The sequence below is a fragment of the Zygosaccharomyces rouxii genome, assembly GCF_000026365.1.
Source record: "Zygosaccharomyces rouxii strain CBS732 chromosome G complete sequence".
Taxonomy (NCBI): domain Eukaryota; kingdom Fungi; phylum Ascomycota; class Saccharomycetes; order Saccharomycetales; family Saccharomycetaceae; genus Zygosaccharomyces; species Zygosaccharomyces rouxii.
Window position 1 is genome coordinate 1,208,544 of NC_012996.1, and position 17,570 is coordinate 1,226,113.

Genomic DNA, 17,570 nt, shown 5'->3' on the forward strand with positions numbered 1-17,570 from the left:
ATGATACAGAGGAGCTTCAACTAGGCTCATTTGAACAATTATAGTTATTTTAGGTCAAGGGTCTGCGTGACTAAAGGATTCCATAGTGATATAGAGGGGCAGAGAAGGGAATATTAGGACGACTACAAGATGGAAGAGCTTACGGCAGTCAGATCTCCTGTTTTCCCACTGGAGAATGATGTAGACGTTTCTTCAGATGCAGAACCTCTATCTCAAACGTCCTCGATTCAAGTGTTCATCAAATTAGCAGAACCTGTTGTTTTCATACAAGGCTTTAATCAAACTCAACAGAGTGAAACTCCTCCAAGTATGCTTAGAGGATCTTTAATTCTAAGAGTATTGAAACCGAGCAAACTGAAAAGCGTTTCTTTATCATTTAAAGGTTACTCTAGAACTGAATGGCCGGAAGGAATACCACCAAAGAGACAAGAATTTGTTGAGGTTTGCGATATTGTAAATCACGTTTGGCCATTTTATCAGAATGACGGTAGCACCACGACGAGTGGATTGACTCATACGGATGATAATAGTTTTCTACTTAGAGAATCAGGTGCATCAATTTACAAAAGTTTAGAAAGTGTAAGAAATAGAAGAGGGAGTTTTTCAGCTCATAGTCCAAGATCGAGTTTTAATTTCGATGCAGAAAATGGTGGTGGTGATCATCAGGCTGGTGGGAGGAAAAGAAGTACTAGCAATGCGGGTCCTATAGGATTAGGAGTTACTACGGGCGGTAAAGATGTTTCGACAACTTCGACGTCAAATAGGACACTTTCCCCCATGTCTATACTGCGAAGAGCCACCTCACCGTCACCAAATAAGCATGACAGATCCTCCAATTTGATATCCGATTTGTTAAGCAGTACTTTCTCAAATTCAAACGAACAGAATTCACGTCGTGGCAGTGCTAGTAGTGCTGGCGGTGGTAGTGGAATAGGAGGTAGTGGTAATAGCCATTTAACTGTTAATGGTGACAGTGGTAGTACCAGCGGGTCTGGAGACCATTTTGTCTTTCAACCAGGTGACTATATCTATACTTTTGAACAAGCGATCCCAACTTCATACCCAGAAACAATAAAAGCAGATTTTGGGTTTGTGGAATATCAATTGTTTGCTAGCATTGAAAGAGTTGGTGCGTTCAAGTCTAACGTTACCGCTCGATTACCAGTGCCGTTGATAAGAACGCAATCGGATTCAAGTGTGGAGGAAACTGAACCAATTGCCATTTCTCGTGATTGGGAAGATCAATTGCATTATGATATCGTCATCGCATCCAAGGATATTATATTAGATGCTTTCCTACCGATTGCATTCCATTTTGCACCTTTGGATAAGGTTACTTTGCACAGAATTCGGATTTATTTGACAGAGACTATGGAATACTACTGTAGAGGTAAAAAGGTGCATAGGATGGAACCTACTAGGAAATTTCTATTGGCAGAACATAACGGTCCAAACATCATGCATCCTGAGGAGAAGGGTCCATTAAAGGCTAAGAATATGGGGAACCTTTTATTAGAAGAAAGCAGTGGTGACTTGGTAAATAAAGATTACGAATATCAAGTGTTCGTTCCTAGTATTGTATCTGATAGACACGTTATACATCCTGATACATCTTTTGACAAGGTTAAATCGAACCACTGGATCAAGTTATGTCTCCGTCTTTCTAGAATGATCGATGGTAAAAGAAAACACTATGAAATCAGCATTGATTCTCCAATCCATGTCTTACACAAATTATGCTCACATGCAAACACTCTGTTGCCAAGTTATGATAGTCATGTCTTTACTAATGAACAAGCTTTGAATGCTTGTCCCAAATTCGGTAATACTGGAGATGTGAACATCTATCACGATTCGAACATTTTCTTCCCCAAAGAAGTATTGTTATCACCGATATTATCACCAGAAGTACATTCCATGGATGTGAAGTTGGCAAATAGCATCAGGAGCTCTAGTCAAAAGCCTGTTCGTAATCGTGATCGTCGTAACTCAAGAGCCGGCGAAGATTTCGACCCCACTTTTGCCTCACCTAAATTAAGATCGAATATCTATCAGCCGGAAACTATCCCTAGAGAACTTGCATCCCCACAAGCTGTTCCATTTTCTCCGGTAAGTTCTCCCTTGTTAAGATCTATTTCACCGTGGATTGCGCCACCACCAAGTTTTGATTTCAATAACGATGAGTTTCGTCCCTTCAATGATTTACCACTTGATCCACCTACTTACACAGACGTGCTAAAGTATGACGAGCTAGAAAAAGAGCAAAAGAATTCGTCAACTTCAAAGCCTCCTGAAGTGCCCAAGATTACCCTAAGTAAATTAAACGAGGAGAAACCTACATTGGATGAACAATTGGCAGGTGATTACTCACTGGATCCGCTCTCGAGACAAGAAAATTTGGGAAACACGAGAAACAGCTTAGAAGCCAGTCTGAAGGGTAACGAGAATGATGCCGAAGACGATGGAGATATTGCCTCCGGTTTCAATTTCCAAGGTGCCTCCAAAACATCACCTAATTTACCTGTTGCTGTTTTAAGATCCCCAATAATGCATCCAGTCAATCCAGGTCTAGAAAATAAATCTCCCCCCAGGGCCTCTTTAACAACTAGCACACTACCCACGAAAGATGCAAAGACACATGCTAAATCTTCTCTACCAACTGATACTCTACCTTCCACAGTAAGAAATGATAGTTCGGGACTCACTGGGTTGGGTGAAATTCTTGATGAAGATCCTCCTGGAGCTATTCCCATGACTAACAGAAATGACACCAATGGCTCTATTTCATCATCAGTAGGTCGGTCGTCTTCGTTTGACAGCGTGGCTGCATTAGCAAATAAAAGCAATCTAGTACCGCTTTTACAAAGATCAGATAGCCGCCATAATGCGAGTGTAGATGACTTTGCCATGCAATCGAGAGATTCGATTGCCAACTATACTGAAGCTCCTGTGGATACTTCCGTCGATATTACTGCACTTTATGACCGAAATTCCAGTCCATGGCATCCCTTACAAATGAGTATGGGTCCCGATCTTTCCCCAGTGGTTAGTCCTTCTTACTCGTCCAATGTAGCTGACAGGAATCATGTGATAGATGATTTTAAAGAAGCCCTCCACTTTAGTCCTTATAGCCAAGATTCAGGAATGCAAAATGCTAACGACTCAAGACATTCAGGAAGCCCTTTTGCCTCCGCCAATGGTATTAATATGTCACAGCACTCAAATATTCGTATGCCACCAGCAACTTTCCAAAGATCCTCTCCTGAGAAGCAATTAGTGAATGAAGTTGGTACAGAGGCCACTTCGCCTCGTGACGAAGGATCTTTCTTCTGTCGATAAATTCACTTGTGGAGTGACCAAGTTGTTATTCTCCATTTTTGCCATCTCATATTGATTTGATTATAGTCATTGGATATGAACACTTTTGATTCTTTGTTGACGAACTATGGTTACGTATATAAGCTTGGATATAACTTCCCAATAAACTTTTGACTTAGGTATTGATATTTATTTTTCCTCTTTATTCAATTTACCTAACTAACTGAAAGACTACCTACCTACTTGGTCCAATATCGAGGTCAACTCACTGGGAGTATATTTGATATGTTTTCTTGGATTTTTGAATGAATCCTTGTACCTGCGATAAAATCTATCATACATAGGCATAACCAAGGAGACAATCTCTGACTTCAAAGTCGACTTCAAGCCAGGATCAGAGAGCCTATACTGTTTGTATTTTGATACCAACTCCTCGAATCCTTCGTTGAACTTATGGAACTTCTCCTTGATTTGATCCTTATCTTTTGAAGAAATTTTACCTGTGCTGTCTACAAACACTGAGTCCATCAAGTTAGTAGCTAATTGTCTCCAGTCCGCAACCATATAGTTAACGTAACGTTTCTTCAATTTATCCAACCTTGAGCGACCTTCAGTTCCCAATACTTGGTTTATTTCAGATTTTTCCACAATTTGTTCTATCAAAGTCATATTCATGATGATAAAGAAACCAATACGTGGTTTATGATCATTCTTCTTACTGTTAGGAGTAGCGACTTCATGTTCCCTATTGGGCATTAACAACTTCTGTGATTTTCTTTCAAGACTGACTATGAGAACGTCAATACAATCACTGAAAAAACACGAAAGACGTGCCTGGGGAGTAGGTAATTCAGAATTAATTGGTAAAGTAGTTTCCTTGCCTCTGAAATTCATAGGGAGCCAACTTTCCCTTGTGATACTTTCCATGGCCTCCAGACAGCCATTACTATAACCACTGAACTTCCTCAGACGTGACATTGTTTCTACTGTAGCTTCAGTGACACCGTTATCTGCCGGTATACTTGCCATCGAATTGACTCTTGATTCCACATGCTGAATAACTTCCTTGAACAACAATTGGGTAACTTTGTGAACGCTTCCAGCACAATCTTCCATCGGCTTAGTGTTCTCCAATGGTGTACCTCTTAAGATACGTTTTACGTTATGAATACTATCTGCCAATTCAAAAATGAGAATCCCCGTGTTAGCCAAATTACTTCGCACATAATCCAGATTCAAATTGACTAATCTTGTGTATGCAGTAATCAACGGTATGACAATATTGCAAAAGACGATTGGCTTCATATCTGATTCTTGCACATACAAATCATCCACAAACGATTTTTCGTTGGCAATAAAACCAAGTAACGCCTCTGCATAACTGTTCAACCCACTAGTTCCCTTTTCATAAGGTTGAGAACCCGCAACATTTATCTGTTTGGCAAATGGTTCCAGAAAAGCCATACATTTTAATATCCAGTCACATCTCTCATCCGCTACCATTTTATCAATTGCGGTAGAATCATCGGAGGCATTATGGAAATAATCCAAAATGATAACCATATCGTTCAATTGTTCATCGCTGTAGTAAGGGAATGGCATCTTCTTGTTAATATTTATTTGAGGATCAAAAGGTTTAATACTGGTAAGAAGTGCAACAAAGTATTTCCTTAAACTAACTTCACTTGATCTAATCAACCCTGTTAAATGTGAAAGCATACCTGCAAATTCCGCATTGTCTGCATGCTTTTCCTTACCACCTTTGATGTCATCTAACATATCATCCAATTTATGTACTGCTTGGATATACTGCTTCAATCCAACGTTTTTGAAACCTTTACTCAGTATAATTTCGTGTCTAGATGCATCATTGGCCAAATCTTTAATTGAGGAAACAGAATTGAGTGTACTCTCAATATTTCTTTGTAATGTAGATAGCATATTGTTTCTAGAAAGAATTGGTGTGAATAGGCGGCTAGAATGGCTCGACGTTAGGGCAATATTCTTGAGTGATTTGTTAATATCCGTGGTCAACCTGTTGGCCCTTTCTAGGCCCTGCGTATAAACAAGAACGTCTGCCTCATCCACATCAATTTCCGTAGCCATTTTCAATTGTGATAACTGCCAAAGCTCTAGATGTCAAACCCTTGATACTGCGTGGCTACCATTATTTAAAGGTCTAAAAGGTTAAACTCCTTTATTGATTGATTATCTCCAGCTAACTTTTCCAGTGTGCGGGTCAACCTCATCGCTTTTTGATATTGAAAAATTATAAGCTTAACTTGTAAGATCAATTAAGAGATACCAGGGTCCAACACTCTTCAGAGCTTCAGGTTCATTTCCATGGCGTGTAATGAATATTGAAAACTCGAAAGAAATGAATTTGCAAAGACCTAGTGTGAAAGAAGTGAAAAATTTAGTAGCATCCCTAGAGAGATCTAGTGAACTTTCAGGTCGTGGTAAATCAAGCAAAAGAGTCTGTCAATTGTTCAATAGTGATCGTCGTGTTGTTAGCTGGAAATTCCAAGAATGGGATTATGGTAAAAAGAATATTACGCTACCTTGTAATGCTCGTGGGTTGTTCATCACAGATGATAAAGAAAACCCACAAATTGTAACTAGAGGTTATGACAAATTCTTTAACATCGATGAAATGAGTCTTACCAAATGGGACTCTATAGCTAAAGGCACTGTGGGTCCCTATACTATTACTTTAAAATCCAACGGTTGTATCATATTCATATCGGGTCTTGAAGACGGGACTCTCGTGGTTTGTTCCAAACACTCAACTGGACCTCGAGACGATGTGGATAGAAACCATGCTGAATTCGGTAGAAACTACTTGTTGAATCTCCTACGTGAGAGAAACGTAGATGTTAAACAATTTGCCCGAAGATTGTACGATTTGAACGTGACACTTGTGGCAGAATACTGTGATGATTCCTTCGAAGAACACATTTTGGAGTATACTGGTGACAGTGCAGGATTGTACTTACACGGTGTAAATTTAAACAAACCTGAATTTGTCACTTGGCCCATGAAAGAGGTTAACGGTTTTGCTCAAGAATATGGGTTTAAACCAACTATGTATTTTGACCTACCAGATATAACCTCATTGAAATCTTTCTTGGACAAATGCTCCCATGATGGTACCTATAAAGGCATGGAAGTAGAGGGGTTTGTCATTAGAACCCATTTGACTGAAACTGGTCAAGATTTCTTCTTCAAATTTAAATTTGAAGAACCATATTTAATGTACAGACAGTGGAGAGAAGTGACTAAACAATACATCTCTAGCAAGTCTAGGTTATTGAAGTACAAAAGGCATAAATTTATTACCAACAATTATCTCGATTTCGTTATTCCCATCTTAGACAACGATCCTAAACTAAGTGAACAGTACATGAAAGGATTTGGAATTATTAAGTTAAGAAATATGTTTTTGAAATCATACGGTATGTCAGGATTGGAGATTTTGAACCAGGAGAAGATTCAGGAATTAGAACTGAAAAATGCCACTAATGATTCTGATATTGTGGATGAAAAGACAAAGTTCTTAATTTTCCCTATTTCTGTCATTGGTTGTGGTAAAACTACTACTGCATTAACTTTAACTAATTTATTCCCAAATTGGGGGCATATTCAAAATGATGATATTACAGGTAAGGACAAATCAATGCTCATAAAGAAATCACTCGAGCTATTAGCCAAACCAGATATCAAATGTGTCTTTGTCGACAGAAATAATCATCAACGTAGAGAACGTGAACAGTTATTCACCTGGGTCGAACAATTGAGAGAAAATTATCTTCCCTACTATACCAATATTAAGACTATTGGTTTATCATTTGCCTCCTACGACGATTTGGAAAAAGTGAAAAAATTGACCATCGATAGAGTTCTTGCTAGAGGTGATAACCATCAAAGTATTAAAAGTTCAGTTTATGGTGAACAAAAAGTTTTAGGTATCATGAATGGGTTTGTGAAAAGATACCAACCAATTAATGAGAACAGAGATCCAGATAACCTTTTCGATTATGTGATCCATTTGAATTCCCTAGATACGAACTCTTCTCTCATCAATGCTAAAGAAACTGCGAAGAAATTGCATGAAAAGTATCCTGTTTTAGTTCCCAACATTCCCACTGATGAACAAATTGAAAAAGCATTGGAAAGGAGTCTAGAGTACAAACCAACTACTAAAAAAGTAGTCGGTGGTGGTGGTAACAGAAATAAGGACAAAAACAGAGGTAAAAAATCTGATAAATCCAAAAGAATCAGCCCGGTCTATTTTTCTGCCAATATTGAAAAAAAGGAGAATATCATTGAAATTGTCAAGAAAACTTTTGAAGGACTAAATTCTGAAAGAAAATCTAGTTTATCTAAATTGATTGAAGAAGACAGGTTTCAACCTAAATTCCACATAACACTATGTCATGTTACACAGGGCAAAAATGGTGCACCAGAAACTAAGCAACTTTGGGCATCTTATCTAAACAGATACAACTCAGAATTAGAAAAATTGGAGGATCTACCACAAATTTTGGCTACCGGTGACAAAATTAAATTTAAACCTATTAAATTATGTTGGGACGAGAAAATAGTTTCTATGGTTGTGCAACTTTCCGCAGTCTTGGACCCTCATAATCACATTGTATCCGAACTTTCTTGTGGAAATGCAATCCCCCACATTACCGTTGGTATTCTACAAGATGGCGTAAAACCGTTTTATTCCAACGAACTATGCCAAAAAATATTTAGTAACAATCCACCGCCAGGTTCTCAGTGTATCGACCTGGATAGTCAAGATATAGAAGCTGGCATTTGCATAAATTTTTGAAATTCACTAAATACTTGTATTAAGAAAAAAAAAAAAAAAAAAAAAAAAATACTAGCAAATCTTTCATCACTTATCTTCTTCCTCTAAGCGTCAAAATCTCCCTTGTTGATTACAAAAACGTCGATGGCGGCCATAGCTGCATAAAGTCTATTTTCAGCTTCATCAAAAACAATGGAATGATCACTGTAAAAGACTTCGTCGGTGACTTCTTCCTTATGTCTTGGTAAGCAATGCATGAATTTGTAATTCGAATCTGCATGTTGAGCTAATTCTTGATTAATTTGGAAACCTTTGAACTGTTTCAATTTTGCTTCCTTTGCATATTCCTCACCCATTGATACAAAGGTATCTGTAACTAAGACATGCGCACCCTTTACGGCTTCCACTGAATCATGAGTTAAGACCAGTTTACTACCGTTATTTTTTGAGATTTCTTCAGCAGCATTTACAATAATTGGCGATAATTCCACACCTGGTGGAGTTGATACCGTAAAATCCATGCCCAATTTTAAGCATGCAATTGCCATGTCGTTAACAACATTGTTAGCATCACCAATCCATGCTACTTTAAGTTTGTTTTTCTTGTAGTTTAAGCTTTCTTTAATGGTCAACATATCACAAATAGCTTGCAATGGATGGTACATATCACAAAGAGAATTGATAATAGGTACATGGGAATCTCTAGCCAATTTAAGAATTTCGTCATGCGAATTAACACGAGCAAAGATACAAGAAACCATTGAAGATATAACTCTTGTTGTGTCGTAAAATGATTCATTAACACCTAGCTGAATATCATCCTTACCTAAAAACATAGGTTGTGCACCGAAGAATGTTGCTGCACCTTCAGTGGAAATTCTTGTTCTAGTTGATCTTTTACTGAAAATCAATGCAACAGTCCTCCCCAATAACTTCAAATGATTCTTTTGCACTTCATTGATATCTTGTCTCTTGAAAATTCTCTTGTACTCCTCAGCCTTATCCACTAAAACTTCTAATTCCCTGTCACTCAAATCTTTAATCGAAACTAGATGACGCATGTTGAATATAATAGAAACACTGGTAGTTATGAAAACTCCGAAAAACTAATAATCTTCCCTTTTTCGTCCTTTTGAACCGCTTTTCAACGATAATGTTAGCAGGCTCCAATAAAGTTCAATTGATCGTAATGAACCTCGTTGTCAGTTGAACTTAAGACCTCTTTTTTTCACAACCTTTTAATCCCCAGTGATATCGTTGGGCACCATACCACCCAAAGGAGTTTTTATAATACGCACGGCACCAAAGCAAGCAAATTTTTCAGCTGGTAAAGTTCCTCGTTAATTGTGATCGATGAGTCAACCGACCAATGAGTCAACTAGTAGGTTCCCAATTGTTTGATTCTTGTCACTAACTCTTCTCTCGTATGTCGTAAAATGTGCCTTTGGTTTTGTAAAAGAATCAACTTTGCCTTTAGTTGCCTCTTCTGTTGTTGAACCCTCGACAATTCTTGTTCCAATGCATTTCCATCTATAATTCCCTTGTAGAGTGGAGGCAGTGTGGGACCTCTCTGTATTTGAACCCTGTTCATTAGATTTGCCTCCCATTCTCTACTGCTGCCTTCGTTTTGACAATCCTCCGCGATTACATCTTGAATTAGTTTTTTCTTTCTGGCGTCTTGCAATTTTTGTTCCCTATTGCTCAATGCCAATCTATCGTCTTCAAATTCTTGCAATGCATCATCCTCGTCACTATCACCACCAAACTTTTTAATCTGAGCCGTAATTTGTTTTTTCTCTTCCTTGTCTAGCAGTTTGACATAATCTTTCTCCCGGAAATTGGACTTTGGTTGGAAAGATTCCGGCGGTTGCAGTTCTGGATCCATATCGAGATCCATATTTTCCAAATTCAAAACTTTGACATCCTTCTTGAACAACCCATCGTACTTGTGCTTTTCTTCCGTTTTCTCACTAGTCTCTATCGGAATTTGTCCCATTTTCTTAAGACCACCAACAAGGGGCAGAGGGTCCTCTTCGTTAAAATCATCTTGTAACATTTCAACATTTAGTTTCGCACCATTGTCATCTTTAAACGGTACATCCTCATCTTTCAAGGAGGGCAATTTAATCTTATTCCTTTTCTTCATTACTTTCTAGTAACTTTTCACTTTTAAATACATTGTGTGTGTGTGTGTGTGTGTGTCTAAAAGATTAATCAATTATTCTCCGATCGAACCTTTCAATGAGTAAAAAAACAAAAGTATAAATAAATTTACAAAAATGCAAGTCAAACAGAAACACGCAGTCACTCAAGTCTGCTTGTACACTCCATTATGAGTAGTACTACTACTGCCAGCAGTTAAAGTTGATGAAGGATTCACTACTTGAGTATGCTGATGATTTTGAGGTGGTAACATCAACATATCGACTAATGCCCTTGGTGTCTCAACGAATTGATCATGATTGGAAGGATTTACATGAGCACCTTCATCAATGAATCCTTCAAATAAAACGTCATTTTGCTCTGGTACTACCACTTCTGCTGTTGTTGATGTAGCAGGAATCAATGCACCATTTGGATCCGAATTAGGTGGAGCGCTAATACTTTGAGACCGATTCCTTTTATTTGTATTGGCGTTCAATGCATAATTTTCTAGTGAATGCGTCCCACTTGAAGTTGCCCTTCCTTCTCCTTCACCATTTTGCAAGGGAGCCAGCCCCTCTTGATGAGTTTCATTAGAGCCAGACACATTCAAATTGTTAACATCTGATTGCGGTACCTGGCCTAAAAAAACGTGGTCTAATGTATGCCGTCTTAGTCGATCGTTACCACGATGCACAGATAACTTGTTGCTATCATTTTTATGACCATTTCTTTGGAACAAAGAACCCGTTCTTCTGCTTAAGGGAATTTCCAACGGTTTATCATTATCATCATCATCATCATCATCCTCAGCATAACCATCATCGGTTTCTTCATTAGCAATTAAAATTTGTGATCTATGTTTCGACATGTCAATGATATTAGCACTATCATGTTCGCTAATATTACTTCTTGGCTTTCGACTCTCATTCAAATTTGAAGCATTGATGACATTTTGTTGTTTTTGTTTTTGTTTTTGTTTTTGTTCTTGTCGTTGTAAAGTGGTAGGTTGAATATTATCAAAAATTGGTCTACCACCATCCACCTTAGGTGCAAAGATATCAAACTGTTCCATAACTGCATGTGGGTTTGATCTTAACAACTGATTTTTAGTGAATATTTGAGGATTATCGTTAAACATGTCAACATTCTCCAAATAGTCTATTTCATTCCAATTATAAAAGGCTTGACCATGGTTCCCATTGTTGTTACCACCGCCATTCAAATTTAATTTAAACGAAACAATTAATTGTTGTAAAAGTGGATCATGTAATTTATCAGCCAGGTAAAATCTACACCATTGATTTATCATACTCTGATAACGATCAAATTTCCAATGTACTTGACCCTTTAATTCATCGTTATTACTCCCTGGTGCTAATACCCAGTTGTTTAAAGTGGTTAAACACAGACGAATAATGTCCCTATTATGACAGGGCAGTAAATGCACAACCTTTAACTGTTGTGGCTGTTCGAACTTTGCATGATCCATTAAAACAAGTGAATATAACGATAAAATTTCATACGCAATTTCTTCTAAATTGGAACCATGCAATGATGTATTGTCAAAATCATTAGTAGCAGTAATAGAAGATTCACCTTTATTTGGATGTGTAAATTTTTCATTCGAAAGAAAAGATATGATCAAATAAAACAATGTCAATTGAATCTCAACCATATCAGGTTTTGTTAGAGTGGTTGACCCATGACCGTTATCATCATCAGGATCAAAATCATCCTCATGATCTTGAATTTGATGGTATAATTTCCACTTAACGAGTAGCCGACGAAATGATTCCGTCACGTAGACAAGTTTAGACTTACCATTAGAATGACCACCTGATAAAGTATGCAACAAATTACAACCATCTAAAGAATCTGCAGTGAAATTTAGAAGCAATGTGAATGGTGTTAAGGATGGCACGTTTAAAGATTTTACCGATTGTGGACGAAATTCATCAACTAAAAAGTTTGATTTGGGTAAGCCTTGTAATAATGTCCACCAGGAATCTAAAAATTGGAAAACCCAAAATGTAACTACCCTATGACTTTGAGGTGAAATTTCCCAATTGGGATGGATCGAAATCATTCTTTTTGAGTTAACATAAAGACCTAAATTTAAAACCACTGAATATGCAATATGAAGTAATTCTGTCGCCCAAACCTGTGAATTATCACTTGAGTGATGTATAATTGATGACGTTTGGCCTCCCATAAAATAAAAACTTGCCAATAAAATACATTGTAACGTCTCCAATTTTGTCTTTGAGGATAAACAAACCATTTTCGTCAATTGAAACAGTTTAAAATCGTTAAAACATGACCAGTTAAGTTGAATGATGTAAAGTAAGGTTAATAACCTTATTGGATTAACATCTGTGTCAATTGTAGACAAACTAGCATCCTGATGAATTAAATGATGTAACAAATCATTCTCCCATTTATCAAATGGATATAGAATCGGTACTAATGAATTTTCGAATTTACCGAAATCTGCTACTGCAGTTCGTAGTAATTTAACTAGTTTGGGTAAATTGTAATCATATTTGACCAGAAGGAACCTGGGTAAGAAAAGAAAGTTACTATCCAATTGTAAAATATTTTTCATTGCAGATAATTGATAATTGATAAAAGAATCAGTTTCACAGTGTCTTTTTGTAGCCTCATCGGGTGGTGCCGGTAATGAGCCTGTTAGCATATTCCATGTACTATTGCCCATATAATTTTCATCCCTCCGATAATTATCATAATAATGAAAAGTATCATTAACAAATGGGAATTCCAACTCACCACCCCCATTCGTATTTGAGAGACTCCTTTCTTCCTCTTGTGAATAATCACCGTATGTAGATGGTATCATGGTTGGTTTAATATCACTATCATCATTATCATTATCATTACCGCTATTATCATTACTGCTATTAATATTTTCATCAGTTATTTCAACACTAATTCCCTTACCTTCTAATATTTTTTGTAATCTAACAACTTCGCTTTCTAACATCTCTGTGTAACCACGGGGGAAACCTCTTCTAGTTAACCTATCACTTGTCCTACATGTAAAATTAACTTTAGTACATTGGGAACAAGTTGGCTTCATACCATCACATTTGATTTTTTTCAATCTACATCTATCACAGGCCTGTGATTGTCTCATCTTTTTATTCTTGGCGATCAGTAATGCTTTTTCACCTTGAGGTGGCCGCGGTTGACCATATTTCCTCTTGCCCTCCTTTTTTTCAACTGGCATAACTAAACAATTTATCTTCTGTGATTAAACCTTTTAAGCAGAACTTGAAATGTTCCACATTTCTCGAAGAAAGGAAGACCGATAATTAACCTCTTTTTTAAACCTAAATGCTCTTTCAAAACACCAAATTGAGGTTGCGATAGTAAATTTGAATTTAAAGGTAAAGGCAAAGGTAAAGGTAAAAAAAAACAAAATAACAAAAGAAACTTTATTTTCCTATGTCCATTATTATTATTATTATTGAGAATTAGTATCAGTATTGTTATTACGGTTATTCCCCGTTTTCCCTGTGTATGAGAATATGTGTTCACTCTTTTATTGTTACCGTTACTAATGCCATTCTCAAACTTCGATTTCGGATCAGAATTAGAACTGGATTCAGAAGAGTTGGTAAGGATATAGTACGTCATCGTGTTGCAAAAAAAACCTGTTAATTACTGTGGGCGGTTATTTTATGACGTGCACTGAGACGAGCAGGAGTAATCGGAGAGGAAAAAAGGGGCAGCAACGGAGACGAGGGAACTAGACCAGGTATTTCGCTCCGCCCACCAATGTGGGCAACTATTGCGCTGCGGAAGACTCTGAGTGATTCTAGAAGAGTCATGATGAGTAAATAATGCATATGTGCGGGGGTGGGGGAGTAGGACAAAGCATGGCCCCTAAAAAAGAATAAAATAATAACATAATAACCGGCCGGTGAATGGCCGGCCCTGAAGGGCCGGAACACCGGAGCAGGGTCCAATAGTCACGGTCTTTTCGCGGGCGACCGGATGGAGATTATTCTCTGTAAATTTTGGCGCGCCTGTAATCAATGACGTCATCTTCCAACTTTCGTCTCCCTCTCTCTACCCCGCATTACGCAGTTGAATTCCTCCGAACGGGCGAATTTTTCCGATCGCACAACCACTTGGTTTTACCGAAGTGCCTACTAACCATGCATACTAGATGCATGGATCCAACAAACTTTGTATCTCGACCTCCGAAATATTAAGTGCAATTTTCGGAGTAAATAAGTTCCCCCCCAGAATAATCAAGGTCTGCTCGAAGAAGGCAATACCTCGGAATTTTTGAAAAAGAGAAGAAGAAGATCTTATTTAGGCGAGAACTGAATGATTCACTGCATATGTCTGAAGGCCGTTCCATTCAAGTACCATCCCTTATTGAAGTCTCATCTTCGTAGTTACTTATTTGATGCGTCTAATTGCCATACTAACTCATATCGGGATCTTCTACATAAGTGAGCTGTAAAAGAAAAATTTATAGCGCTAGGTTCCCTTCAGTATGATGTGTTCTTAAGACTGGTACTGCTCCCTCAATCTTTAATCTCTTATATAAGAGATTCAGAGCGGAGAAAGATAGAGAAAAAAGCGTAGTATCAATACACGTATAAACTGATAAGCTATCCGCCGACGGAAGTCCGCGGAGGTGAAGAATCATAGACAAATACTTTATCTTAGAAGCATGGATCGGACAGGGTCAGTTGTCACTAACACGTCCAATATAATGATACACACTATACTTAGCTGATGAATCAAGCAGAATTCGTACTCTTATAAGATACTATGATATTAAAGTAAACCAACAACAAGTAAGTAGCGCAAATGGTTTAGTGGTAAAATTCATCGTTGCCATCGATGAGCCCCTGGTTCGATTCCGGGTTTGCGCATAAATTTTTTCCTTTTTCCTTTTCAAAAAAGGCTAACTGTACGCAAAGACAAAGAACTGTTTTCTACCTAACAAGCTGTATCATAGACGATCTTATCAAGATCATAACTCGTCCATTGCCTGTACGTTCTCCTTGTATATTATTCCCACAACATATCATTGAGTATGCATCGCGTCTTAAAAATCTATCGGTAAAAAATCTACAAAACTATCAACACTAAACAGTTGAGTTCTCTACAATAACGTATGAAACCTTTCCAAGGTATAACGTTTTGTCCAACTGGATTCAACGATGAGAGTTGCTCAAGAAATATTTCCAAAAAGATTGTTAAATTAGGTGGGTTTTTCAATAGAGATTTAACTCTTCAAGTAAACGTTTTAGTCATCGGTAAGACAAAAGACACAAAGAAATACAAATTTGCAGTCAGACATCGTCAAGACATTATATTTGTTTCTACGGAATCTGTTGAATCAATTTATCAAAGATGGTTAGCAGGCGAAGAATTAAGCGGAGCACTGGATTTACTAAGATCAAGGTACTCTTTACCGCCCCTCGATGGAGTATATGTGTTTATTGGTAGAGTTGATGATCAGATTTGCACTTTACAAAGATTAGAACAGTTATGTTACTTACAAGGCTGCTTTAAATGTAACAGCACACATTTTACCAAGGATTGTCAAACTAAAAGTCAAGGAACGTTAGTTGTATTTGTATCTGATTCACTAGATGGTATTCGCGTAAAAGCAGCAATGGAATTGGGGATTCCTATAATTCATCCCAAATGGGTATTAGACTGTCATAAAAGAAATGCATTGCTAGAGTTTGATCCATATTACTTATTAGAAACGATCGAACCTGGAACCACACTGGATCAAATTGGAATAAATTCTTGTGACTGTTGGGATTCGTTGGCTGAACCGATTTCTGTAATTAGAGATCCAACCACTAATTCAGTAACAAGGACTAATCCAAGAATCAAATTCAAACCTCAAGGTGATAAATTGTGGAGAAGAGCTATGTCGAATGCACCTCAATTGTCATTATCATCACCAACCTCTGCTCCTATAACTCCACAGCTACCTAAAGAAGAGATAGAAGAGTCTAACTTACATGAAAAAGATTCCACAGTGCATTATATTTTCCAAGACATTACTTTTAACATAGATTCTAAGTTTTCCCAACATCATGCGACCATTTTACAAAAAGTCATTGAACAACAGGCGGGAATCTTATCCAAGGATTCAGCTCAATATCATATAATACCCAGTAACTGTCCCATAGAAGGCATAGACTCCCATGGTGTTGTAACAGAATTTTTCATAGAAAGGTGTTTACACTACAAAAAATTGATAGACCCTCCAGATTCATGGTGCAAACCTTTTTTACGATCCTTAAATGTAATATTAAAACCTTCCCAATCACTTCTGCATGATAATAAAAGTAATTTTTTGAAAGTTTCCATTACTGGTTTTAAAGGTGTTGAATTATTACACCTTACAAAAATATTAAAGATCATGGAACCTTTGGGAATAAAATTTACGGAATATTTAAACAGTTCCACAGATCTATTATTAATCAATCTATCTTCATTACCTAGTATACCCACTTCACACCCCTTGTGGAAAAACAAATATGGCGATTTATTCCATTTGCAAGCGAAAGAAGATGAAAAGAGTAAAACTTCTAATCAAGTGTTTCGTAATTCCATGAAACGGAAAATTGAATTCGTTAAACAAAAGCATTCTATACCGGTAGTAACACCAGCATTTCTGATGAATCTGCTGGCACATTCATCTGGTCTTCACTCCTCAGAGAAAAGTACCGTCTATTTAAACAATATCAATTGGTGCATAATCTGTCCCAGAGGGACAAGGGAAAATTTCGCAATTGATATCTTACCAAAGAAGGGTTCACAACCTCCATTTTTTTCGAGGGAATCATCATCCGTAACACCGTCCATCAAAGAATCTGGATTAGAAGTGCTGAGCAAAGTCAATCAAGTAAGTCATTCGAAAGTAAGAACAAATCCACCTAAAAGACCAGATTATGGGGAAAATAATCCAGGAGAAAGCCCCTCCAAACGTCATCAACCAGAGAAAAAGAATGATAGGGTCTCCAGTTGGGGAAATCTAATGTCAGAGGAGGCTAACAATGTGGGAGGAACAGATTTGGATTTCGATCCAATCGAACCTACCCCAGGGAATGTTGATGTAAATTTTACTCAAGTGACTTATGGTAACTCGGCTCAAGACGTAAACCAGGGGAAAATAAGAAGATTGACAAGGAAACAAATGAAGGAATTGGGATCCTAATCTTTGCATTTACTAAATTTATATATATATGTGTATGAGTTAATTCACTTTTACTGGCGTTTA

The 17,570-nt window shown here is 37.4% G+C and overlaps 7 protein-coding genes and 1 non-coding gene across 8 annotated transcripts; 4 read left to right on the top strand and 4 right to left on the bottom strand.

Moving 5' to 3' along the window:
* Positions 1–129: 129 nt before the first annotated feature.
* ALY2 (Aly2p) lies at positions 130–3,339 on the top strand (the record flags this gene model as incomplete). Its single annotated transcript, XM_002498589.1, has 1 exon — positions 130–3,339. One exon carries the CDS (start codon positions 130–132, stop codon positions 3,337–3,339), a length of 3,210 nt encoding a protein of 1,069 aa, XP_002498634.1.
* A 210-nt stretch (positions 3,340–3,549) lies between these two features.
* EXO70 (GTP-Rho binding exocyst subunit EXO70) lies at positions 3,550–5,424 on the bottom strand (the record flags this gene model as incomplete). The annotated part of the gene is made up of 1 exon (XM_002498590.1): positions 3,550–5,424. One exon carries the CDS (start codon positions 5,422–5,424, stop codon positions 3,550–3,552), a length of 1,875 nt encoding a protein of 624 aa, XP_002498635.1.
* A 247-nt stretch (positions 5,425–5,671) lies between these two features.
* On the top strand, positions 5,672–8,158 carry TRL1 (tRNA ligase; the record flags this gene model as incomplete). Its single annotated transcript, XM_002498591.1, has 1 exon — positions 5,672–8,158. The coding sequence occupies one exon, from the start codon at positions 5,672–5,674 to the stop codon at positions 8,156–8,158; it is 2,487 nt and encodes an 828-aa protein (XP_002498636.1).
* An 83-nt stretch (positions 8,159–8,241) lies between these two features.
* Positions 8,242–9,198, bottom strand: ARG3 (ornithine carbamoyltransferase; the record flags this gene model as incomplete). Its single annotated transcript, XM_002498592.1, has 1 exon — positions 8,242–9,198. One exon carries the CDS (start codon positions 9,196–9,198, stop codon positions 8,242–8,244), a length of 957 nt encoding a protein of 318 aa, XP_002498637.1.
* A 317-nt stretch (positions 9,199–9,515) lies between these two features.
* Positions 9,516–10,283, bottom strand: NTR2 (Ntr2p; the record flags this gene model as incomplete). The annotated part of the gene is made up of 1 exon (XM_002498593.1): positions 9,516–10,283. The coding sequence occupies one exon, from the start codon at positions 10,281–10,283 to the stop codon at positions 9,516–9,518; it is 768 nt and encodes a 255-aa protein (XP_002498638.1).
* Positions 10,284–10,445: 162 nt separating this feature from the next.
* On the bottom strand, positions 10,446–13,529 carry SIP4 (Sip4p; the record flags this gene model as incomplete). The annotated part of the gene is made up of 1 exon (XM_002498594.1): positions 10,446–13,529. One exon carries the CDS (start codon positions 13,527–13,529, stop codon positions 10,446–10,448), a length of 3,084 nt encoding a protein of 1,027 aa, XP_002498639.1.
* Positions 13,530–15,124: 1,595 nt separating this feature from the next.
* ZYRO0G15158r lies at positions 15,125–15,195 on the top strand. Its single transcript has one exon. It is a non-coding gene; the product is annotated as a tRNA-Gly (tRNA).
* A 245-nt stretch (positions 15,196–15,440) lies between these two features.
* On the top strand, positions 15,441–17,507 carry DPB11 (protein kinase activating protein DPB11; the record flags this gene model as incomplete). The annotated part of the gene is made up of 1 exon (XM_002498595.1): positions 15,441–17,507. The coding sequence occupies one exon, from the start codon at positions 15,441–15,443 to the stop codon at positions 17,505–17,507; it is 2,067 nt and encodes a 688-aa protein (XP_002498640.1).
* Between the last annotated feature and the right edge of the window lie 63 nt (positions 17,508–17,570).